Source organism: Cnephaeus nilssonii, assembly GCF_951640355.1.
Source record: "Cnephaeus nilssonii genome assembly, chromosome: 14".
Taxonomy (NCBI): Eukaryota; Metazoa; Chordata; class Mammalia; order Chiroptera; family Vespertilionidae; genus Cnephaeus; species Cnephaeus nilssonii.
This window is the reverse complement of record NC_137085.1, coordinates 7962128-7989116: the sequence shown is the minus strand read 5'-3', so window position 1 is coordinate 7989116 and position 26989 is coordinate 7962128. Positions and strand designations below refer to the sequence as shown.

General features: G+C 41.9%; 1 protein-coding gene across 4 annotated transcripts in view; it reads right to left on the bottom strand.

Moving 5' to 3' along the window:
* NR6A1 (nuclear receptor subfamily 6 group A member 1) overlaps positions 1-25886 on the bottom strand; it is a 177128-nt gene extending 151242 nt beyond the window's left edge. For all 4 annotated transcript variants that reach the window (XM_079790888.1, XM_079790891.1, XM_079790889.1 and 1 more), the window contains exon 1: positions 25597-25886. In XM_079790888.1, coding sequence (XP_079647014.1) covers positions 25597-25696 — 100 coding nt within the window. In that variant the 5' untranslated portion in view covers positions 25697-25886. The remainder of the gene's footprint in view (positions 1-25596) is intronic.
* Positions 25887-26989: the final 1103 nt, after the last annotated feature.

Sequence of the window (26989 nt, the reverse complement as noted above, 5' to 3'; positions counted from 1 at the left end):
TTAAGTCATCACTCAGTGCTATTATTCAGAGTTGGCTTCTTGATGAAGCTACAGCATTCATGTGAAAATTGACCTCTGGGTCAACTATTCATATCTCAGATCACTGGACCAATAAAATAAATGATCGGGGCATGTTTAATAGCTACAGATACTAGTTTACCCTGCCCCACTAAAATTTATAATCTATTTGTATAATACATGCTTCCTTATAGTTTTTAATACCTGTTATAAATTCTATCAGAGTAGAGGTAAAGTTCTTCTTCAATTAACATTAGCACAAAAATAATAATAGAGTAGCATTCTTACTTCCCTACATCTCACAACTAAGTGAAATACGGAGAGTTATCAGCCTTCCAAAGTAAGAAACCATTATTTGGCAGACAGCTGTTCTGATTTGACTTTTAGAAATTCTGTCTGAATACACCTCACATTCCTGAATAAGTCAGAGACCATAATTTTCAGAAGCAAGTATTAGTTAACAATGCTAAATGAGAAGAGCACACTTGTAAGGTAAACAAGGCTGATTAAATACAAGCTGACCTGGAAATTGGTTACTTACAGTCCCTGCCATATTATGCTTTTCATGTTTTTAGTTAAAGTTATTCACTTTTAATTTTGTTCCAAATAGTATTTAAGTAGCCTAGTGGCATTTTGCTTTACTTCCTAAAAGGCACTATTAAAATTTCTTCCCATTCCACAAAAAAAGAATCAGCTTCTGTGTCACAAGCCCAGAGCCAACACTGCCCCCTGATTGGTAAGGTTCTGTCCTAAACCCCAGAACATCGTCTCCAACAGCACAAATTGGCTTTTGGGCTTTGTTCTTTCCCTTGGAAACACATAAAGTATCTTTTTAATTTCTTTTTTTTTTTTCCAGAGAGGAAGGGAGAGTGAGAGAGAGAGAAACATCAATGATGAGAGAGTATAACTGATCGGCTGCCTCCTGCACTCCCCACACTGGCATCAAGCCTGCAACCCAGACATATGCCATGACCAGGAACTGAACCGTAACCCCTGGTTCATAGGTCAAGGCTCAACCACTAGGCCACACCGGATGGGCCATAAAGTATCTTTTTTTTTTTTTTAAATCATGACCAGTTAAGAAAAATCATGACCAGTTAAGGAAAAAAAAATGTTACAAGCAATTTTCAAAGAGCACACCTGTCCCCATGCCTAAAAATGGAGAAGACATTTTTCTGAAGTTTGGTTTTAATTTTTGCATCTGCCATTAAAGCAATGTCTTCTAAATGCTAGACTCTTTAAAGTACAAATGAAGTTAGGATCCTCCTCTACCAGAAACTTGTGCTGAGATTCCAAGAGTGTGAGCCCTAGAATCCAGAGAGAACTAGATTTGAATCCCATCTCTCCCATTTACTGAGCCAAGTCACTCAGTTCTCTTCATCTGCAAAATGACAGTAATAATGTAACTCTCCTTATAAGACTGCTGCATATAATAGCACACAGTCAGTACACAATAAATTTCACTTTAAGAAAAAGAAAAGCCAAATCCTTAAGTACAAAATTTTCAGAGGAAGACAATGGTCACAAAGTATTAGCCTAATTTTGCATACGAATAGTTGCTAAATCACAATTCCAGCTAAAAAATCAGTCGGAATCAAAAACTTTTCTTTTTAACAGGAAGAACATAAACGTATGCTCTAAGCAAGAAAGAAATTAAGTTTTTGTTTGTGATTTAAGTAGTAAAAGTCTAAGTAATATGAACTGCTAATAAAATTTCAAACTCTGCGTTTGAAGTCTCTTACTTCAAACGTAGGCATGTTGATAAAGCTTACCTTTGGCTAAACTCTGGGTTGAAACCTGAGGTTCAAAGTGTCATAATTCAAAGCAGTGAATTATATATTTTGGTTTATGCCAAGTATTAGAAAAATTTTATTAAAATATCAGTTAACCCACTGGCATGTCACACACCACACCAGTCTGGCCCCTAGTATTAGAAATCGATCAGGAATAAATTTCATAACATGATTTATCAAGAATCTACAGTAAGCTCAGTTAGAGGTTCGTCCCCATATTCCAAGGTTGCAGGTTCGATCTCCAGTCAGGGCACATACAAGAATCAACCAATGAGTGCATAAATAAGTGGTACAACAAACCAATGTTTCTCCTTTCTCCCTTTCTTTCTTTCTACAATTAATACATTAAAAAAAAAAAGAAGAAGAACCCACAGTAAATATTCAAAGATATACCTAGTATACGAAGTACAATAATCAATTCACAAAGAAAACCCTGAATAAGAACTCGTTCATCTTTACAACTGCATATTATCATAACTGATTTCTAAGAAAATTCCTCATAATTTCTTTCCAAGTGCAAAATGTTTCTATAGAGAATTGTATAGATGCCATTTAAAATAATTCAGAATGGAATCTTTTTCTTGTGTAGTAACTAGTAGAACAAACCTATTAAACAACAGAACTACAGAATTTCTATGTATTTTTAAGAAACAACTGTCACAATACAAAATTAAATAAGAAAAAATGACAGTTGCAAATGTTTTTTCTTATTCAGAAAGCTTTAAAGATTAAAAATCAAATTAAGCCCTAACCAGTTTGGCTCAGTGGATAGAGCATCAGCGTGTGGACTGCAGGGTCCCAGGTTCGATTCCAGTCAAGGGCATGTACCTTGGTTGTGGGCACATCCCCAGTAGGGAGTGTGCAGGAGGCGGCTGATCGATGTTTCTCTCTCATCGATGTTTCTAACTCTCTATCCCTCTCCCTTCCTCTGTGTAAAAAATCAATAAAATATATTTTTTTAAACTCAAATTAAAATGTAAATAATCTTTTTAAATAATAGGATTTTAAAAATTCAAACTATAGTCTAGACTGCTATTATCTCCAATGAAACATAATGCAAAAAAATGTTAATTAAATGTATAACTATTATAAACTAGAGGTCGATGCATGGATTCATGCACATTGAAAGGAAATTAATTACAAGAAATATTTTAATATCACTATTTGCCCTTTCTCTATAATAGAAGTGCCAACCAAGTTCACGATCGACAATGACAGATTGAAACACACACGTGTGATTAGCTCCAGCGAGAGCTTTATATGTATCGCACCTGCGCAAGTCAACTTAGCCTTTTACTAGTATATACATAGAATAAACTTGCTTAATTAGACCTACTTCCTGATGTAGCTAAACTTTTTCCAGCCCAATAAAGCAACTTCTCTTTCAGGTAATTGTCAGCAACACAGCAGTAAATATCAACACAAAGCAGATTATTACTGTAGATCACAAAGGGAGAACAAAGGGTAAAATATTTAACTGCAGCAGTGTTTGACTATATTCTGCACAGTGAGAAAACCTGAAGTTATTTTCAAGGTCCACCATTTCTTACTTCTTTTCAGTCAGGTCAAGTTTCTAAACTGTCTAAATCTCCGTTTTCCGGCTAATGAAAAGAAAATAGGATTCTACCGAGTTTCCTATCTACCTACTCCAGGACTTCTGTGAGGATCAAACGAGATGAGGCACGGGAAAATGCTTCACAGACATTTGGTTAAAGTGTAAAATGTTTGCACTTGGCTATAAAGCAAGTCGTGTTCCTGGGCTGAAGAAACTCCAAGGAGGCTAGTCGCTAGGGAGAGGAAGCTTGGCATTGCTATATGATGTCATTACCTGGCGACCATTTCAGGGCTGGGCTGGGGGCCACATTTTGCGCTATGAGGTTTCAGCAGCGTTGGCTGCAATTTGGTGGGCTGTCGCTCCAGGGTGGTGGCAGGACCTGTGTCCTACTTGGGGGAAGCTAGGTGTTGCTTTGTCGGCACCAGGTCCGTGGTGCTGTTTCTTTGTAAATGGCCAGTGTGCGTCATGGCAGCTCCAGAATTGAGCATTTACCCCTGGTGGTCAGTGCTCATCATAGCGACCGGTTGGACGGTCAGAGGGACACTTAGCATATTAGCCTTTTATACATATAAATGTAAATTACACAAGACAATAAAATAAAAGAATTGCCTTTTATTGCACTGGAGATAACATCTGTTTCAAAAACTGCTGGCAATATCCTTTTTCAAACTTGCTTTTCCAACATTAATTAGAAATCAAAGAAAGGTTTATAATGTCTTTAAAGGTATTTCAATAAATACTTGATGTAGGCAAACAAATACCTACAAAATTACTGTATGTTTCATACCCAATTCAAGAACTGTCATGTTTGGAGAAAGTCCTGAGTTCTTTAGGATGAAATCCTATGCCACTATAGTTAAATGGGAAAAAAGACATCAGAAAAATGCATCTAAAAATCTCCTTTTTTATACCACCTTGAGGTCAGTTGAATTCTTAGAGGATAAGGGAGAAGAGAGGAAAGGTAGGGAGAGAGGGAGGCAAAAGGAATGATAAAAAGGAGGAATAGGAATAGAGAAGAAAAAGGGAGGAGAAGGGGAACCTAGACAGTATGGTCTGTGAAACTAGTGATTCAACTTCGAACAAATTTCCTCCCCTCAGTTTACTCATGTGGACACACCATTACCTCTGTAAGAGTTTCCTAAAGCAAAAGACCATGAGAAGATTTTAAGTAGTACACAGAGTAAAGCATTTTAAAACATTCCAAAGTCATTATCTTTTCAGTTCTCTTATAATCCTAACTAGAGGCCCGGTGCACGAAATTCGTGCACAGGGAGCGGGGTGTCTCTCAGCCCAACCTGCACCCTCTCCAATCTGGGACCCCTTGGGGGATGTCTGACTGCCTGTTTAGGCCCTATCCAATGGATCGGGCCTAAACAGGCAGTCGGACATTTCTTTCACAATCTAGGACTGCTGGTTCCCAACTACTCGCCTGCCTGCCTTCCTGATTGCCCCTAACTGCTCTGCCTGCCAGCCTGATCACCCCCTAACCACTCCCCTGCCAGCCTGATTGACGCCTAACTGCCCTCCCCTGACACCCTGGTCACCCCCAAGTGCCCTCCCTTGCATATCCCCTCTTTATTAGATAGGGTTTTTTCCTTTAGCATATTGGACAATCCTAACTGGTTTGGCTCAGTGGATGGAGCATTGGCCTGCAGAATCAAGGGTCCCAGGTTCGATTCCGGTCAAGGGCATGTACCTTGGTTGGGGGCACATACCCAGTGGGGAGTGTGCAGGAGGCAGCTGATCAATGTTTCTCTCTCATAGATGTTTCTAGCTCTCTATCCCTTTCCCTTCCTCTCTGTAAAAAAACAATAAAATATATATTATAAAAAAAGAAACATTTAAGATTCCTTCATATCTGCCTGGCTGGTGTGACTCAATGGTTGAGACCCCAGGCTGCCACCGCTGGAAGGGGTTCGGGCCCTGGCCAGGCTGAGACCCCAGCCCAGAATGCCATCTCAGCCCAGCCAGGCTGAGACCCCTGCCCAGGCTTCCATCTCAGTCTGGCTGGGGATAGCCCGGTGGGGGTAGCCCAGTGGGGGTGCGCGGCTCCAGCCCAGGTTGCCTTCCCTGGCCTGAAGATCGCGCATTGGGGTTGCACTGCCCTGCTGGCCTGAGACCCCTGGCCCCCAAGCCCTAGGCCACTTTGCCCCGATCGGGCACCGGGCCTCGGGGGCGGGGCGCTGTCGGCCGGCCTGAGACCCCCAGCCCCCCAGCCCATGGCCATTTTGCCCCGGATCTCGCACTTTGTGCCGGGGCTCGGGGTGGGGTGCTGTCGGCTGGCCTGAGGCCCCGAGCCCCGAGCCCACGGCCGCTTTGCCCCGATCGGATCATGCACTGGGCCTCGGGGGCGGGGCGCTGTCGGCCGGCCTGAGACCTCAAGCCCCGAGCCCACGGCCGTTTTGCCCCGGATCGTGCACCGGGCCTCGGGGGCGGGGCGCTATCGGCCGGCCTGAGACCTCCAGCCCCGAGCCCGTGGCCGTTTTGCCCCGGATCGTGCACTTTGCGCCGGGCCTCGTGGCGGGGCGCTGTCGGCTGGCCTGAGGCCCCGAGCCCGCGGCCGCTTTGCCTCGGGGGCGGGGCGCTGTCGGCTGGCCTGAGACCCCCGGCCCCGAGCCCACGGCCGTTTTGCCCCGGATGGTGCACCGGGCCTCGGGGGCGGGGCGCTGTCGGCCGGCCTGAGACCTCAAGCCCCGAGCCCACGGCTGCTTTGCCCCGATCGGATCGTGCACTGGGCCTCGGGGGCGGGGCGCTATCGGCCGGCCTGAGACCTCAAGCCCCGAGCCCACGGCTGCTTTGCCCCGATCGGATCATGCACTGGGCCTCGGGGGCGGGGCGCTATCGGCCGGCCTGAGGCCCCGAGCCCCGAGCCCACGGCTGCTTTGCCCCGATCGGATCGTGCACTGGGCCTCGGGGGCGGGGCGCTATCGGCCGGCCTGAGGCCCCGAGCCCCAAGCCCACGGCCGCTTTGCCCCGATCGGATCGTGCACTGGGCCTCGGGGGCAGGGCGCTGTCGGCCGGCCTGAGACCCCCAGCCCCCCAGCCCATGGCCGTTTTGCCCTGGATCTCGCACTTTGTGCCGGGGCTCGTGGTGGGGCGCTGTCAGCGGGCCTGAGGCCCTGAGCCCGCGGCCGCTTTGCCTTGGGGGCGGGGCGCTGTCGGCTGGCCTGAGACCCCCGGCCCGGAGCCCACAGCCGTTTTGCCCCGGATCGTGCACCGGGCCTCGGGGGCGGGGCGCTGTCAGCCGGCCTGAGACCCCCAGCCCCCCAGCCCGTGGCTGTTTTGCCCCGGATCGCGCACTTTGTGCCGGGGCTCGGGGGCGGGGCGCTGTCTGCTGGCCTGAGACCCCCGGCCCCCCAGCCTGCGGCCACTTTGCCCGGGATGGCGTGCTGGGGCTCGGAGCTAAGAGGACTGGGCGCCGCCATCTTGTGGCCATGGGCGCCGCCATTTTGTCGCGGAGTGATGGCTCATTTGCATATTACTCTATTATTAGATAGATTACATCAGAAGAAAAATCTCAGTTTGGTGCTAGTTTGTCCATTACCTCTCTAATGATTGTTAATCACCCTTCCTTTAAAAAAAAAAAAGCCTTATCAGAGAGACATCTTAGCTAGAATTTAACACAATATTGTTTTTTGAAATTTATTTTTACTGTTGTCTTCTATTTACGGCAAATATTTTTTTCATTTAGTATAATCACAAAATTTCATTTTAAAATAAATTTTGGGTAGCAAAGTATTAACTAACTATTCAATATTTAAAATATTAAATGAACAATATATTAGGAAATGACAAAAAATCATGATGATGATACAGGGAAGACTAAAGTCTGAAAAACACTGGCTAGGGTTTGGCCCTAGCCAGTGTGGTTCAGTTGGTTGAGCGTTGTCTCATGCACCGAAAGATCCCTGGTCTGATTCCAGGTCAGGGCACATACCCAAGTTTCAGGTTCAATTCCTGATCCCGTAGGGGTGAGTCTGGGAGGCAGCCGATCAATGTTTCTCTTTCACATCAGTGTTTCTTTCACATACTCTCTCTCACTCTCACTCTCCCTTCCCCTTCCTCTTTCTCTAAAAATCAATAAAACATTTTAAAAATTAAAAAGAGCCCTAACCAGTTTGGCTCAGTGGATGGAGTGTCAGCCTATGGACTCAAGGGTCCCAGGTTCGATTCCGGTCAAGGGCATGTACCTTGGTTGCGGGCACATACCCAATGGGGAGTGTGCGGGAGGCATCTGATCAATGTTTCTAACTCTCTATCCCTCTCCCTTCCTCTGTAAAAATCAATAAAAATATATTTTTTTAAAAAATTAAAAATTAGCCAAAACCGGTTTGGCTCAGTGGATAGAGCATCAGCCTGCGGACTGAAAAGTCCCGGGTTCGATTCCGGTCAAGGGCATGTACCTTGGTTGCGGGCACATCCCCAGTAGGGGGTGTGCAGTAGGCAGCTGATCGATGTTTCTAACTCTCTATCCCTCTCCCTTCCTCTCTGTAAAAAATCAATAAAATATATTTTAAAAATTAAAAAGAAAAAAACACTGGTTTGGTGGAATAGTTTTAAGTAATTTTCAACTCTAAGCCACAGTTAACTCATCTGTAATATGGGAATATCACCACATAGCAAAGAAAAGTTGTAGAAAGGATTACTTTAGTTTAGTACAGTGCCTGGCTCACACTGAGCACTCAACAGCCTTTTGTTCACTTCCCTTTTTAAGGATATAACTAGAAAGGCCTTATAGAGACCTCCAAAGAGGTAGCGGTGGGGAAGCCAGGCTTCGTGTATTAGAGACAGGAGCATTTGTTCTGGTTGTGATACTTCCCACCAAGAATCTCTAGGGACCTGGCCTTGCTTTTTACCCTGATAAAGCTACAGTTTACTCTCCTGAGGCTCATAATTCTAGTTACAAGTAACTGGGAATAAAGTGCTTCAGAAAAGTGGAACATATCTTAAAGCACCGAGAAGTCAGATCCCATGGGGTAACAAGAAAGGCAGGGCCATTTTATAACAGATGTCCAAGCTAAAAGAAGGTATTCCATTTGGACAAATTTGACAATGGGAGGGAAGTCACTAGGTGGCCCATAAACCATCCTTTATCACTTCATCATTTGCTATTGTCCAACCAGAGCCCACAGGTGAGAAAATTCTTGCGGGGGTGGGGGTGGAAGTTCTCAAGTTCCCTGAGTAGGAGTACTTAGAAAAAAGGAACTTTAGTAAATCCAACCATTGTATAGTAATAGGCACTTTATTTTACATAGATTGCCTAATTTATCCAAATATAACTGTGAAGCAGTTCCAAGTCAACTCACCAAACGGTCAAATGTCCAAATAGCCAATTCTCTAAATTTACCAAAATTTTGTTTTAACTATTAATAATCTGTATTGATGAGGCAGTTTAATTAGCTTTTAAAGATTTCTGCCAAATTAAAACGGACAGGATAGCAGCATTTTCAAGAATGTTAAATTTATTTCTACCCCAGTTCTCTGCTGCTGCAGATGGAAGAGCCAGGGTAGAGAGACGAGTTCTACTTGCAGAAATATACAACCTGGTCTGAGCTGCAGGTGAGATGGGGAAGGGATGAGGTACAGGAAAAGATGGAGAAGGAAATGGGAAAAAAAATGGTTGAATTGAATATTTCGTAAACTGAACACATGGCAAACTAGTTTCAATTACTTGGATTTTGGTCAACTGGCTTGTTTACCTATAAACCAGGTGGTATTAACCTTACAGACAAGAAAATTAAGAAATGTTAAATAACTTTCATAAAAAGTGCACAGCTACACTCTAGGTTCTTCACACAGAATTTCATTCTCCAGTAATCTCTGCTTGGTAATCTGGGGCGGGGGGGGGGGGGGAGAGGGAGAGAGAGCGAAAGAGAGGAGACATCAATTTGTTATTCCACTTATTTATGCATTCATTGGTTGATTCTGACTGACCTGAAATTGAACCCACAATCTTGGTGTAGGAGTGGGGGGGGGAGGCGGTTAGGGGAAGGGGTAGGGGAAGCTCTAACCCAGGGGTGGGGAACCGTTTTTCTGCCAAGGGCCATTTGGATATTTATAACATCAATTGCAAGCCATACAAAATTATCAACTTAAAAATTAGCCTGCTATATTTGGTCAAACATTTAACTAATTCACACCTAATGCTTTGGCAGGGCCAGACCAAACAATTTCGTGGGCCTTAAAGGTACAGCCAATTGAGCTACCCAGCCAGGGCCTTGCCTAAATAATTTTATTTTTTTAATCCTCACTGGTATGTTTTACTGATTTTAGAGAGAGGGAAGAGAGGAAGGAAGAAGGAGAAGAAGAGGAGAGGGGAAAGAGGGGAGAGAGAGGGAAGGAGAAACATCTGTGAGAGACACATCCATAGGTTGCCTCACTTAAGTACCCCCACCAGGGATCAATTCCACAACTTAGTGCCCTGACAGGGAATCTTCTGACAAGCTTTTGGTGCAAGGGACAATGCTCCAACCAACTAAGCCACAAGGGCCAGGGTGCCCCGAGATAATTTTTAATTACCACCTCCACCAATGAAGTTTTGTCTAGCATAATACAATATCACTTACTCTAGAGTATTGCTATTCAAAAGTTGTGTGGCACTGTTGCCAGACTAAACTGGGATAATTTCATTTAGCCTGGAAAAACCTTACTTATACATATGATTTCAGATCAATTTTGCAAAACTAAAATTCTTGAGAATCCCGATTATCATCTTTACAGACTCAAACTGGCAATTCAAAAGAAAGTCTAGGCTAGTCTCATTAAATAAATGTAAAAACTAACATAATTCTGAAATGTACCACATCTATATAAGACATTAGTAGCTTGCTCAAACTATGTGCCTTACAACTGGACTCTTCAGGGATTCATCACATTTATGATGATACTAGGAGACGAGAGGCGTCATAGCTCACCCACTGACACATAAAACCTGAGTTTTCTTACAGCAACAATTATGTTTCATTATGCCAATCAGATAGTAGAGCCCAAGGCTCTCTAAACAACTGAAAATACATTCTGCCCTTTATTTACAGATCTTATGACACAATCCATATATAAAGCATTTTAAAAATATTAACATTTTTACTTTCACACTGCCTGTTTTTACTAGCAAAGTTACAATTCCTGTAAAATATTTTAATAACCAATTAAACTGGTATTTATAAAAAGCATTCAACATATGTTGTGATTCCTCATTGGATTCAAAAATCGCTTTGATGTTATGATGGGGAAAGAGATCTTTTCAGCAAATCTGAATATTGCAAACTGACACACTGAAAAATGAAGAGTTGACAAATTTAATTTTTTAAGTCCATTTCAGATGTCTCTTTTGCACTTAATAATGCCTCTTTAATTATTTCTGATCTTCACTGTACATCCAAGGCTAGTCTTAATGTTTTATCAAATAGAATGCAATTCTACCTAACCTCTTTTGAAATCAACAAAAGCTATAAATTTAACTCAAGACAGCTTTTGTAGGTCAGTTAGATTCAAGGTCATCTCAAGGCTTTTAATTACTAACCAGGGTTTGAGGAGGTATGCAATTGGTATAGTTGAGGGAAACAGCAGCTGGCTTATTCACTTTGTTATTAAAGAGCATTATAAAAACTGTGTCTTGGGCCCTGACCGGTTTGGCTCAGTGGATAGAGCGTCGGCCTGTGGACTGAAGGGTCCCAGGTTCAATACCTTGGTTGCAGGCACATCCCCAGTAGGGGGTGTGCAAGAGGCAGTTGATTGATGTTTCTCTCTCATCCCTCTCCCTTCCTCTCTGTAAAAAATCAATAAAGTATATTTTAAAAAACTGTGTCTTAGCAAATTGCAACTTCTCTGAACCACCAGTGGTAAGCACAAAGAACAGAGTAATGATCTTCAAACATTAGTGTTTACTCTAACTCCGTGGTCGGCAAACTGCGGCTCGCGAGCCACGTGCAGCTCTTTGGCCCCTTGAGTATGGCTCTTCCACAAAATACCACGGCCTGGGCGAGTCTATTTTGAAGAAGTGGCGTTAGAAGTTTAAAAAATTTGGCTCTCAAAAAAAATTTCAATCATTGTACTGTTGATATTTGGCTCTGTTGACTAATGAGTTTGCCGACCACTGCTCTAACTCAATATAAACTTTAAAAATTACTAGAAGGCTCTTTAATTTTAACAAATGTGATTTATGCTTTAACTCATAATTTGTAGATAACCAGATTCCGTTCTGAAACCAGCCTTGTTACAAACTGTGAATGCCTTTCAAATTAGCGTAAGATTCATTTAGGTCTCTTCACTATAACCCTGTGCAGGATCAGTATAGAAGTCAGCCACTGAGGAACGCATGACAATTCTTCAGATTTCTAAAGGAATAAGTTTAACTTCACTCTCCATACACTTAATTTCTAATCAAATTCATCAAATTCAATTGTAAGATTCAGGATTTATTTAAGACTTTGATGAAGATGATATAGATGTGTGACACAATCAGGCAGGCAGGCAGGCAGACACACACACACACACACACACACACACATACACACACCATCCTCCCAAGATTTTTAGAGGCAACCAGAAAAGGCTCAAGTATCTTTGCCACCACCCATTCCCCCATAATCCTATATAATAAAAGCCTAATATGCAAATTGTCCCCTGGGGTAGTCATTCGACCGGGAGATCAGGAGTTCAACTGCTCGCTATGATGTGTGCTGACCACCAGGGGGAAGCACAGAACAAGGCAGGTGTCAGTGATGCGGCACTGGCAGCAGGCAGCAGTGGAGACACTGCCAACCCAGATGGGCCTTGAGAGCAGGACGGAGAGCAGGACCGCGGCGGGGTGGTGGAGCAGGTGAGCAGCGGGCAGCGCCAGGCCAAGACGGGTGCAAGTGGGGCTGCGGGAGCAAGCTGGGGCTACGAGGCTGGGGGTCCGAGCTGGGGCCTGATCTTCACAGGCCACCCCAAAGAACCCCACCTGTGCACGAATTCGTTCACTGGGCCTCTAGGCTGTAATAGAGAGAAGGCAGCCACAGAAGAGAGCCTAAGCACTGATCTGACCAAGCTAGAGATACTGGGTTTGGGGGTGGATTTGGAAGGCAACATGCATGTGAGGCCTGGTACCAGAAATCTGAAAAGATTCAGAGGACAAAATGCATTGAGAACAATTATACAGAGAGAGAGAGAGAGAGAGAGAGAGAGAGAGAGAGAGAGAGAGAACAGACCAAATAACCTACCACAGTGACTCAATTCTATCTCAAGTACTGGGCATTTATTTAAAAAATAAGTACTGCTGACAACCCTAGATTTTAGTATACAAGGTATCTTAGTGAACTGGCTGTCGGCAAAGGTACGTATTTCTAAAAATCTATTCCCCCAAAATGAAAGAAAACACAAGATGGCCTGGGCAGAACTGTTATATCAAAAACTAATAACTATCTCAATGTCCAACAATCAAAAACAATAGGCTGTCATATAGCTATTAAAAATTTTAAAATGGTAAGATATGTACACATATAATACCTCAATAAAAAAAATTTTAAGTAATTTCATGTCGAATGAATAAAGTTCATAACATAAGAAAGGCTTTAAAACAAAAAGCATAAAACTTAATGGTATATATAATCACAATAAGCAAAAACCAAGGATTTGAAGTCCAGAAGAAAATATTTTAAAAATTTAGTGAAAGTTGCTTGGAGGCAAGACTATAGGTAATTTCCCCTTAATTTTCTGTATTTTCTACAGTGACCAACCATTTCTAAATTTAAAACATTAGATTACCTAAACAGTTCACACCTATAGACCTAAGGGCTACAGGCAATTCAAGCACAGAGCTAAGAGATCACACCATTTAAAATTTAAATACAAGATACAGCTAAATCCCTCCTGCTTTTATTTATATGCAAGCACTTCCAACTGTGTTCCCCTGGCTATGTCCCTTAGGCAATGCTCTGGAGTTGCTTTACAAACAAGGCATTGGAAGCACTGAATATTCTCCAACCACTAGTCTCATCAATGCTCCTGAAAACTAGCTTTGGAGAATAAATTTACAGTTTTTCACATATTACCCATGAATGCTCGGTAATTGTTGTTGTTTTTTTAATCAATAGGCACACTATATGAAAATCAAACTTACTTTGAAATATTTTGAAAAAGTTCACAGCAGATAGGAAATTTTATCTTCAAAAGTTAAATGCCTTTCTTCATCACATAGCACTTTCAGTAACTACTTGCCATCAGTTAGCTCTAAATTCCAGCCAGCCCAATTATCTCTCAGATTTATCTGTCAGCAAGTAAGGAAATATATTTTTGTGGGAAAGCAATTGTAATTTCCCACATTAGGTGATTGATTAAGTTCTCTCCTCTAAAAGGCTGATTGGTTTCCTGGTGCCAGTAAAATGATTGATGAATATTTCAACTGCAGCTCCCTTGCTGCCCCCCCCCCTCACTCCACCCCTCCCCCATGCACTGCCGCTCCTTTCCTGCTGGGTTCCCTTTTTTACAGACCAACAGCGTTTAAGGAGGTTTTGCAATTTTCCTTAATGAATCCACATTCTCAAATGTAGGGCATTTAGTCTTCTCAATGCTGAGTGAGTTTTGCAAATAAAAAATCCCTTTACAAGGAATGAAGGAAAACTCTGAAATTAACTATGAGTTTGAGTCAGTGAATTAAATTATACTTACAAGAGGTATAAATGGGAAGAAAGTGATCATGTTTAAAAAAATGACAACTATATCAAATTTCAAGTTTACACTATCAATGACCAAAACACTGGGAACTTTAATTGCAAACATTTCTATAACATGAACCTGGAAAATGGAATTTACATGTAAATTATGTGATCTCACAAACTTTAAAGCAGCCAGGTATTCTAAAATTAGGACAGGGTAACAGTGTAAATGTTCTTTGAGGGAAGATTGAACAGCATCTGAAATGAAAATCATCCCTGAGAAATTGGCTGTTAGCACCATAGTTGCATGCTTTAGGCAGGGCTTTCCTAAATTGCAATTTCCTGTTTTACCCAATTCATTCCATCATCAAACTGAAAAATCCCTTCCGGGATTATCTAATTTAGCGCCTTCACTTTATAGGTGGGCCCATAGAGATGCGCCTTTGAAACAGAGCTAGAATCAGAACCCAGGCAAAACCCAGGCCCATCAACTATTTTCTGGGCCACTCACAAATCCTTCCCTACTTGAACTACATTGCCATCACGATCCATTAACCCACACTGCCACATCTTTCTTTCTCGCTCTCTCTTTGCTAGGAAGTCATTTTGTATATTTCACAAGCTTTGGACAACTGGGCTCTTCTAGTTCCATTTTCAAAGGGTCACATGAACTTCCTTGGATTGGTTCTCCTCTCTTTCATATAGCCAGCTTTTGTGTGGCAGAATTTTTTTAAAAGGTACAAAAGACAAAGGCCATCTTTTCCTGAACTGCATTCCCCAATGCAGTCAAGCATATCTGTATGTATTTGGTGTATCTAGTCATTTTGGTTACAAGAAGGGCCACATTTCCACACAGAAACTACATTCTGGTTCCAGGAGGGCTCATAAAACCTTGGATTTAGCTTCAACACACTTTTGACTTATATACTGACCCCAGTTGCCTTAGTGACTAAAATACACATTCCCTCCCCTTATATTTTGTAGACTTCCTCTGACTACCTGCAAAGGATTCAGATTCCTAACCTGACCATTCCTTTACTGCATTCATTCAACCTTCATGCAACAGCAAATCTTTGTGCTTAGTGCAGAGGAAACAGATTCAAGATATGATATCCCTGCCTTGAGTAGCTCAAAACCCCTTTCTTCCTTAGCACCCCCCTTAGATTTACTAAGGATTGTTCCTGATTCTGCAAAAATGGTTTTCTGGTTGGCTTATTAAAGCCAACGTAAAAGAAAAAAGTCACTTGCAACTTTTAAGAGTGGATCTTTGTCACTCTTAATCTACAGGGAGTTGATTTCTGGGCCTCCTCAACATTCATGAGTGCTTCCTTTGGGGCAGATACTTTGCTTGGCACTTTACAGTCTTTGTCACTAATCCTGGGAACCCTACAGTCAATTTCAGAAATGTTATAGTAGGGGGAGGGAGGTGTTAAATCTAGAAAACAAATTATTAATGCTGTTGCTGTGAAGTCTGGGGCTTAACTTCTGTGGTCTTCAGTTTTCACATCTATAAATTGGAAATGATAATAAAATACCTACCTCATAGGGTTATGAGGGTAATGTGAGTTAATACATGTAAGGTGCTTAGAATATTATATAACAAGCACTACATACTGGTAAATTTTAGCTGCTATTATTAAATGAGAACACTAAAGTTCAGAGAAGTCAAGTGACAAAGTCACATAGCTGTGATCTTTGTTCTGCCACACTCCCGAGTCTCTGCTCTTTCCCTCTCACACCATCATACAAAAATCCTTCCTCCCTGGCTGAGCCTACTACAGCCACTTCCAAAAAACAAAGCCCTCTAAATAGATATCAGTGGGGGGTTTCCCCCAGGTGGTTTATTATCCTACTAAAAAGGCATTTTAGAAGAAGGGTTGTAAGGCTTTGAAAGGAAGTCTCCTGACAGGTTAGATTTCTACAGTACAGCAAGAATATGGAAGAAAAAGTATCTGCCTCAATTATTAAGTTCAGTAATTAAAGCGATTCACTTCAACTGATGAAGAATGCATTTAAATATTTCATCTGAAATCTAACATAAAATCCAAGTATTAAAATGAAAAAGGAAAGGATTGTTTCTTCTTATGACTAAACTGCAACCTCCACAGAACACAAAAATGCTTTAAGAGGTACATTATGTGACACTCTAAGAACATCAAGGTAATTACAGAGCTCTCAGGAAGGAAGCCCAAATCTCTCAATGATCTTTCATCACCCACCAAGCTTCATCTTGAATTCTGACCCAGCAACTCCTTTTTGTTATTCACATTGTTAGGTGACATTTCTTCTGCCAGCAATCTCACTACAGAATGAGTTCTACCTAGCAACTATCCTAAGGAATAAATCCCTAACTGTTTAACAACTCAGTAATTGACTTACACTAAAATGTTACTCACACTAGGAAAGGGTATTATTCTTAAGCCAGGAGAGGAGATGCTTCTCCTATACAGACTTTATTACCAGCTCGCTCAGTGAAAACCAGGTTAAAAGTCAAGCCAATCTACAAAATGACAATGCCAAAATAACAACTTTAGAAGACTCAATGAAAACCAAACATGTCTACTGAAAACAAATAAACAAACAAGCTATTTTTGATGAAAGTTTTAAAAAGCAAGGTAGAATTTTTATCTCTTATAAATAAATGGTTATTTTTATAGCAATGACCCTTAATAGTAAGGGAGTATTTTTGTGTTGTCGGATTTATTTCCATAGTTACAAATCTATCCTTTGTGAGGACACAGGTTCTATTGGAAATTTTCTGCCACAAGATAGTGAACAGGTTTCATATTAGCAGGTAACAAAATCTTATCAGAGAATTCAGTGAGGGTAAACTATGACACACTTCATTTAGTCTCAAGCAAAGATAAAACTTAAATGGTATGAACGCATTTTCAATTTTATTTTTCCTCCGTAGCACCTTTACGGGGGGGTGAGGGGGGGACAAAAAGAAAAACCCGAAGTAAATGAGTACTAATAATATCTGGTGAAGTCACCATTTTCTTACATATTAAGTTGATTAATTTAGAACAGAGGCTTTTTCACATATTTTGGTCTGAGTGGACTTAACCTATTACGAATTAATATAAATTAACATTTTTATTAAAAATAACTATTTCCCCCCAAAAAAATAGTGAAAAGAGTAGCACTGTTTATAGTTTTGCTAATCTCTTAATATCAGGCTTAATTCTGTCAGCTAGATTCTCCTATATGCAATCAGTATGTTGTGATATATATTGTTTTGGTTGAGATATGGAGGCAGAACACTGATTTGAGAGTACCTGCTTATTAAAATAATTACAGATATTTTTCAAAACTTAGTAAGTGCTGGTTTCTTAAAGGTTAGTTCAATGTGAAATCTAAAACCACATCAATGAACTTTGTATACTCTGTTACATTAAAATCCATTAGTCTAGCCCTGACTGCTTTGGCTCAGTGGATAGAGTGTCGGCCTGTGGACTGAAGGGTCCCAGGTTCGAGTCCAGTCAAGGACATGTACCTTGGTTGCGGGCACATCCCCAGTAGGGGGGTGTGCAGGAGGCAGCTGATCGATGTTTCTAACTCTCTATCCCTCTTCCTTCCTCTCTGTAAAAACCCAATAAAATATTTTTTTAAAAGTCCATTAGTCTATATAACATTTTGAACAGATATTTACCCATGCAGGATTTTGTAATATCATATACCCAGAGATTTGGAAAATACTCCGTTACTGAAATAAGATGATCTTCAAAATGTTATCATTTCCTTATACAATATTAAAAAATCCTATTTGTTAATATCACCATCAGTCTCATAAAAAAAGGTAAGTATTGGGAAGCTGTCAAGCTCAGAGTGACAGGGACAAGATTTCCAACATGCTATTGTTGCTTGAAAGCTCAACTTTTATTCACCAGCAACAAATGTCAGTTTTTCTTGGATAACAGGCTCGCTGTTTATTTTCTTAAAAACTTTCTGCCAAATACCCCAATCTGAATAAACCATAGTTTGTTAATTGTTCTTTCAAGTAAAAATGGTGTTCCATGAAAAAAAAGCAGCTAGTTCAGCTCACAACAGAATGAGCTGGATACAACTTTTCTATTTTGGTATGTAGCAGAAATGCTTTGCATGTACTTGACATAGGATATCAAAAACAAGTATACTCACGGGCTGAGATTTAATAAAATTAATCATTTTTATTGCTTCATCTAAGACATTCTTAAGTAAAAATGGCTTCTTTTTTTAAAATACAAGTATATGGAGGTGAAGAATACAACTACTACTACTACAATTTGTTTTCTTGATTTCTGCTAAGGCGCCAACAGTTTTGACCCTCCACTGTTTTTGCAACATCAGTGCAAATGTCAACATGGTGAAAAAGACAAAAAATGTCAGTATTATTATAAAAATTGTTTTGAGCTCAAGAGCTTCCTTGAAAGGGTCTCAGGGACACCCCTAGAGGTCCATGGACCACAATTTGAAAGCTACTGGTTTCAATAATACAGTAAATAACAAATTTAATGACTCAATAAGTGGAAAGAGATTAAGTCTGAAACAATCCAGTAGTGAATGGTCAACAAATGATAAATGGTAGAAAATAATACAATCCAACTGAGTACTATTTCATTAATCATTTATAAATTTAAAAGGCAAGAGATGAGGAAACAGGATAAAAGGTATATAAGGCTTCACAGAATTGTCCTATTTTTTTCTCTTATGAGAGGAAAAACTAAACTGCATAAATTGGGAGTTCATTTAGGGCTTTTTTTTTTTTTTCAATACAAGTGTATGAAGGTGAAGAATACAATGACTACTACTACTACAGTTCAGTGCCTTCATTGTGATAAAAAAAGAACAATGCATCTGATCCTGTACAGCATAAGGAATTAACAACAATGATCAAGTCTGAATTTTTAATACTTCCAAGATGATACAGCTTCAGGATTGAAATAAGTGCATGAACAAATAAAATTATTTTTAATGTTTTCCCTTTTATTGAATTTATTGAGGTAACACTGAAAATTTAATTTTTTAATGAAAACTCAATACAGGTTAAGTAGTTCCTTCACTGAAATCTGTCTGTCCTTCATTTTGGCACAGATTTGTCACTGAAATGTTTCCTGAGTCTTAAACTAAAACTCAAAGGAAATATCATAGGAAGTTTAAACATCAGTTAAATCAATCATGTCCGTTTTCAATCAATAGTGTTAGAGGAAAACATAAAGAACACAAATTTTGACACTACAATGATGGATTGAAAGAGCAAGCAAAACCCACTAGTAGACCTATGAAATGCTTCTGTAGAGATCTAAAATTCTATGGTACTATGAAACATAAGGAGTTGGAAATAAGCAGCTGAGAAAGCTATCTACCTCTTCCACATGAGGAATTTAGTTGTGCATTTCTCTCTCTCAAATGCAATTCTTAAATATATTTTTAAATGAATTATAAATCATTTCCAATGTAAATAGTTGTTCGAGCAAGTATCTATGTTAATACATCTTCTGCTAATACCATCACTACAGTTCCAATAAGCTAAAGGTTATTATGCAATTCCCTCTATCCCTATTATCACTTTGGCAATGACAGCAAAGTCACTATTCCGGTTCAAACCACCCACAGAGTATATCTTCTAATCAAACCGCCAGGATTTGTTTCCAGAATACATTACATGTTGCTGTCTAGGGAATTGGTTTTGGAAACATTACACTCACCAGCTGACTTATCAACAGTGCCCATAGAATTGACACCAACTTAAAGGCAAGAATCCTTCCAGAAAATATAAAAATATGCTACTACTGCCATCTGCGGTTTATGCTTGAATAGCTTCTCTGGTGTAAACAAACTTAAGGGTATACAATTCGCAATTAGGATCCAAAGACTCATTATTTGAAGATACTTCTTAAAGTTAACTCAATATAACAAATTGTAGCATTTAGTATATGAGAGAAGAATTTGTAGTTCTCTTTGAACTTATATAAATGAGTAAGGGGGAAAACACAAAATACCCTGAATGAAAATGGTTATAGTGCCTAAGGACTAAGTTTTGTTTTCCCCACATTTCCACACTCCTAAAGAAATTCAAAGACTTGATGCTTCCTGTAAATTTATAATTAGGATAACTTCTCTTAAAATAGTGATTGTCAATATTAAAACATTTCCAAATTTTTTTTTAAAATCCAGGAATTTTTAAAGAAATCCAGGGATTTTCTACTTAGACATGAGAGTTTGGTCAGTTTGCTTCCTTCAAGATAAATTTTAAAGATTCAATTATTCCTATAATTTTTTTAAGTACAAAAATTCCAAAATGCAAATGAAGCCTTAAAGTAGGTTATTTTCACAACTTATTTTCTCTCAGTTTGCTTTCTCAAATGACAACCACTGTAGCTTAGGGATCAAAAGATTTGGTGCAGCTGGGGGTGGGGTAAAAGGCAATTCAGCTTCCCAACAGCCAGCTGAGGAAATCCTGGTTCTCTCCCCAACTAAATCACTGTTAATTAGAATTGCTGGGTTACATAGTAAAGTCTTATTTAAATAATCGTAACGGGGGAGGGGGGGTCTGTTTTCTTGAGAAACTGTTCTACGCAGGCTACTACTGTTTAACAGCAGGTAATAAGGAAATAAAGTATGAAATTCTTTAAAATAAAGTTCTCTATTCTATAGTTATTTCTAAACCACACTGAAAAGGTTAGAGACAACGGTTTTTTTCTAACTTTACATTATTAAGGAAACTAATGTCTAACAGGCTTATCTTTTTCATAAAGACAAGCTATGTTGGAAAACAAGCAATAAATAAACAGCAGACTGATTCTATGAGTACTGTAGATCAAAGTTACATTAAGAACTCTTTTTTTTTTAATGTAAGATCAAGCTCAGATGAATCTGAAACATCAGCTCAACTCAAGATAAAGAATTACGAGCTCAGTACTTCTTGCCGACTTTTAATAATTCTGGTATTTCTAAACCCTAGTTATCAATCAAAGGCATCCATAAACCCATAAGAAATTACCTGAGCCAGGAAAAGCTATTAAGAATATGAAAGTTTAAAAGAATGTATTTTCTTTCACAATGTGTTGGTTTTATAAATACTTTCAAAGTATAACAGAGGGATGGGTGTATCATATCACTACTTGTGTGGATATATTCAGTAGTTACCTTCTGTTTAAAATTGTTCCAAGGGCACTCTTATTCTTTGCTGAAATGAAAGCTTTGTTTTTATCTGTTGAGTAAGAATTCTGATTTTTCTGATTATGACCCTTTACACATAAAAAAATGACTGGTTCACATACACACCCAAAAAAAGCATTTTTATTGTTCTACTTTAAAAGGAAAGATTGGACCAAAAATTTAAATGTATTCTGAAAAGGTATCTTCTCAAATTTAACTTTCAACATGGAAAAAATACTTAAATTGAAATGTCATTTAACTTGGCTACAACACAAAAATAAACGTAAGAACAAAACAAAATAGTAATAATAAGGCCCCTAAAATCTAGATGAGCATGCTGAAAAGGAATTCTCCTATGTTAAAGAAGCTGTCCTTAATTCTGAAGCCAGAAGTTGCCATCTGACCACAATTCATTAATGGACCAATTTATTCAATAATAACTAATAAATATCTAACCTAGTTATAATACAGGATGAAATTCACTTACTTACACAGTCCCAGGCCCCAAAACATGCAAATATCGTTAGCGATTTAAACCCGACTTGCATAACAAGCACTGTAAAGTGGTATAAGAAACTTCCCTTAGCAGTATCAAGTAGTTGGCATTTCTACCCTCCATCCCCCCACTAACCAAAATGAGGTATTTTATTTTCTGCCTTTGCTCCACAACCCCGGTAAAAGGAAAGAGGAACCAAGAAACTAGGAATAAAATATGGGAATGCATGATTTGGGCATATTTTAGGAAATGTATGTGTTCTTTTTCATTAGCTGCCATCTCAGTCCTCCTCATCTAACTCCTGTTCACACACACACATCCTTTTGCAAATTCAGAATGACTTACAGATTAGAAAGCATGTCATGATCATATTTTGATTACATGAAACAGAAATACTCAAAAAAGAATTTGGTGGATGGTAAATCTAAGTTTGGAAATGTGGTCCTCTCACATTACCGCTATTCAAAAATCAAAAGTGAATCTGCTCACTGTTGCTTTTCAATGTTCTTTGGAGGTCAGAGGACCTACCAAAAAAAAAACACAACAACCTGTGTGCTGCTTGTTCTAAAGAAAAACATTACTAGAGCATGCATTTTTTTTAAATGAAAGTAGAAATTTTTTAGGTGATTTAGAATTAATTTTCAAAGTCACAAACTGAAATTAAATTGTCATGGAAAACACTTGCTAATTTATTTTCAGGAATAACATTTTGATGGCAGGGCCATAGCAGGAAAAGGGCATCCGATTATTTAGTGAACTTTTTGCATTTCTCCTAAAGTGTAATTATATAAAACATGCTTTTAATTACTGATAATGGCTTATAACCTTTCTTTGCTTGAAATATTTAAGTCTACTTCCTCATTCTCTTAAAATAAAACAAATGCAATATTTAGCATATACTTCCTTAAATCATTCATTTTCCTTTGAAACCCCAAAAGGGAGCAGTACTCTAAATTAGTTCATTTTTGTTATGAAAACCTACAAGCAACAACTGTAAATATCTAGCGCAGTTAGCACATGGAATTCCTGGAAGGGTGATGGTGCATCAAAAGACTAGCAACTCTGTTCTGATAGAATAATAAAAACCATTTAAAGGACTGTAAATTCAACATCAATGGCGTTTCCGGCAGGAAAACATTTCTAAAATTCCACCTCCAGTTTATTTCTTCATGACAGAAACCAAAAGACCTGCTATCAAGATAGTTATCTATTGCAAATATTTCATACAAAATGAAAATCAGTCGGTAGGATAAAAAGTGAGAAAATTTCATTTTCTCTGCTTAGAACTTAAGCAGTTTCCTTTACTTTTAGAGAAAAATAAAATTAAGAAAGTATAAAAGAAAAAAATATCCCCACCATTCCAGAGATAAACTTCCCTTTTCTTTTGTTTGTGTTTTTGTGTGTGTGTCTTTTCTGTGAGCATGTTATGTTATCGAGATAATGAACATAAATTGTAAAACAGAACACAATGCTCATTTTTACACTGAAAAATAAAGCATCCTACAAGAGTCTGTTTCATGTATTTTTTAAGCTCATCAAAGTGCCAAAAGACCCATTGTGTTTTCAACAAAAAGAAAATATTTATAGCACTAAATAGGACTGATGTAAAATATTAAAGCCACCTTAGCCTAAGTGGATTGCTCCATAACAGTTTTTTGAATGGTTCTGAGCAATTGAGGAAATGAGACTATGAATAGGAAATTTGATTAAGAGTTAAAATTACCATTGGGTTCTTTAAAATGTATTAATGAATAATTAATAGCAAATGCAATTCCTAGGCTTCCCTTACAACAATTTTCTCAAGTAGAATTTAAGTCTGCAGCAAAATCCATCTATGTGTTATGCAAAGGTGGGTACAGGAAGTATACACAAGAAAAGCATTATGAGAAATACACTAATGTGGGCTATAAGATCTGGGCTTGGGTAAAAAAAAATCAGCATGGTAAAATTTAGATCAGATTTATAACATTCACACTTTAATACCAAACCAAATCTCCACTTTAAAAGCTTGAAAAGTTAAAAGCGTTAAAGAAATCCTTTGTTCCAGTATACTGTCTCCTACCCTAACTAGATTCCAGCTTCCTTTGTGACACGGGATTTTATTGATCTCAAACATGTTCACATTCAGAAATTAGTCTCCAAAGACATCCCAAGGGACTGCCGGCCACCTATATACCACACATCACAAACATCTTAAAAAAGGACAAGAGCTTTGAAAACATTATCACTATTTGGTCACAACATCAAGTGAAGTTAACCAGGCTCTCCTCTAAACACACTTTTCTCTTAACCGGTAAAAATAGCACGGCTACTGAATTGACAGTATATGTCTGAAGGTTCAGATCCACCCAAAGATTCCTTCTGTAGTTCCTCATTCACTCAACAATTGAGCACCTAAGTGACCTATATTCAGGTTCCTTTCCTCACACCTGCCAGGTCACTGTCCTGACTGAGAAACTTCTTGTTGAAGCAATTAATTTTTAGTGCCTCCTAACTGTCCCGGGTGTTTGCATTCAATTTGAAATCTGTTACTTGTTAGACACTGTCCGGTCCTAGATCTTGCAGAGAATTGCGAGTTTATGGCGCAAAGAGGGGAAGAGGCAAGGATCTCCGAGGGCCTGCCCTTTATTCGGAAATGAGATGTGAAAGGTGGAAGGCAGGGCAAATAAATAAATAAATCGGGTTTGCCGCCGGAGCGTTTGCCGGGCCCGTACGAGCACCCTTTGTAATGCGGGCCTCCCGGGGCTATCGCCTGCGCTAATTGCTCCAGGGCGCTTTCCAAGTTCAAAAGTTCACCTTTTACGACCTCACAAAAGCTCCTTACACGTTACCAATAAAAACATCCCGCGGCAAACACTGGGGGGGGGGGGGTATCAAACAGATACAAATAAAACATCCCGCAGGGGGAGGGAGCCAGGGGGCGGAGGGCGAGTCACCCCCCGAGACGGATGCGAGGAACCTGAGGACGTGGCCGGGACGTGGGGGCAGGGGGAGTGCGGGAGGAAGGGCCGGGCCAGGTGAGGGACTCTCTGGGCTCAGGGTCCTGGATCGCGAGAGGACCGGGGGAAATGAGGTGGGGCAAGCGCGGACCTGGACCCGCTCGGAGACACAGGGAGACAGGTGTCCCCCCAACACCCGATCGGGGCAGAGATCTGAGCCAACAGAAAGTTGTCGCCTAACAGAGAAGGGAAGGGAGCAGGGAGAAATGGGGTGCGGAGCAGGCACCAACGGGTGAGAGGAGGAGAGTCAGCGCAGAGGTGGAGGCTCGCAGGAGCACGGGGGCGCGGGGGAAGTGCGGGCCGGCAGGAGGGAAGGACAGAGGCTCCAGAAAGGTGTGGGGCCGAGGGGACCGAGGGGACGAGGGTGTGGCGTCGGGTCAGCAGGACGAGGAGGGAGCGTCAGCGGAGGGAGGAGGGACCCGCGTGGGGAGCGCCGAGGGGACCGGGGGGGAGGGGACGGCTCCGCGCTGAAGGGACCCAATGGGGGAGCGGCCCCCCGCGGAGGGTACCCAGGGGGCAGGAAGAGGAGGCTCTGGGCAGAGGAGACCCGAGGGGGAGGGGAAGCCCCCACTGACGGGACGCGAGATGGGGGTTGGGGGAGGATCGCACTGAGGGGACCGGGACCCCGGGAGGGTCTGCCATTACGGAACCTGGGGGTGGGGGAGTCACGCAGAGGGGACGGGGCGGGGAGGGAGGGCGAGGAGGGAAATGAAGGTCCGAGTAGAGGGAACCAGGCGGGGGGGAGGACCTGCGCGGAGGAGAACCGGGAGACGGAGGCTCCACACCGAGTAAGACAGGGGAGGAGAAGGAGGGTCCGGACCGCGCAGAGGGGACCGGGGTGAAGGTCCAAGCGCTGTGGCTTCCCAGGGTGATAGTAGGCTGAGAGAAGGGGTCTCCCGGGTCAGGGGACATGGGGCTGGTTCCAGGTGGGCCCGGACTCTGCACGCCCTTCACCCACCGTTGCGCGGCGGCGGAGGGAGCGCGGCGGGCGGCTCCAGGAACCCCGTCGAGCCCCCGCCGCCTGCCCCTCCGCTAGGAGGCCGTTCGTCCCGCTCCATGCGGTGGTGCTCAGGGCCCGCGCTCGGCTCGCTGCTCCGCCATGACCAGCGCCCTCGTCGTCGTCGTCGTCCGCCAGGGGGAGGGGGCTGTCAGGGGCCGGCGGGCTCCCGGCCGCCGCGCTCTCTGGGCCCCTAGCCGCCCGGCTCCGCGCCCCTCCGCGCCGCGCCCCCTCAGCACTGGCCAGCTCCCTCCCCCGACGTCACGCGCCGCTGCCACGCACGGGCCCGCGGGGCACGCTGGGAATTGGAGTCGGCCCGGCGAGGCCGGCCACGCGGGACTCCAGCAACTGGAGGGGCGGAAAGAACAATTAGCAGCTCTGAAGTACTGAAAGCCAAAGCCCGTTTCAATCGCAAAACTCTAATAAAAACTTCTGCTATAAAAGAGTATATATTGCTTCAGGGCCTTTTCTTTGTTGTGATTTATCCTTAGTCAACTTTTCTTATGACTCCTAGCATCCCCCCCCGCCCTGACAATGAGTCTTTCCTAGGAGGTGGGTCGCAAAGGAACCGGTGAGCACGTGCAACGAAGCCCAGCCTTCGGGGCGGGGTTGGGGGGGTGGAGTTTGGGGGTATTCACGAGGACCTTCCTCTGCGGCTTCGGGACAAATTGGACCCGAGATTAAAGGGTCGGGGTTTAACTCGAGGTGACTGCGTTCGTATGCAAATAGAATCTATAAAACTCTGCTTTCCGGGGTAGTCTTTAAAGGCTTTTACCTCCGGGTGGGCGGGAAAGACAAAAGTTTCTCTTCCTCCTCTTTCATTTTCCACCTGCCCGTTGAACAGAATGGCAAACTTAGCTCCCAGGCCATTGATGCCATTAAAGAAACTCTATAAAAACTCCTGGTGTCTTGGAGGGGCTCCTTACCCACCCTTGTTGCCCATCTCTTCTCAGTTTCCCAATCTGTAAAGCGGAGTTGGAATAGGGACGGGGTCCAATTGGGAGAACCCAAACGCCGCTCCCCGCCTCAGTTTCCCGGATTTTGTACTCTTTGCTGTTCCCGGCTGAGCCCACCTCCTCTGGCCACCAGGCGGCGCGCGGCCATCAGCCTCTGGGACCTTCCCGGGCGTCAGCCTACCGACACCCTCTCACGGAAGGACTCATCGCTGCTGCCGCCCAAGGTCTAAGCCCTTACCTGGCCTGCTTGAAAACAAAGACCCAGGACACTGATCCTCGCCCGCCTCTGTCCTGCCGGCTTATGCCGCGGCTTCCTGGCTAGCTGCCCATTTCCCGCCCTCTCCCCACCCTGCTCCACCAATCCTTTAGCTCGTCTAAGTCATTCCTTAGTTTTTAAA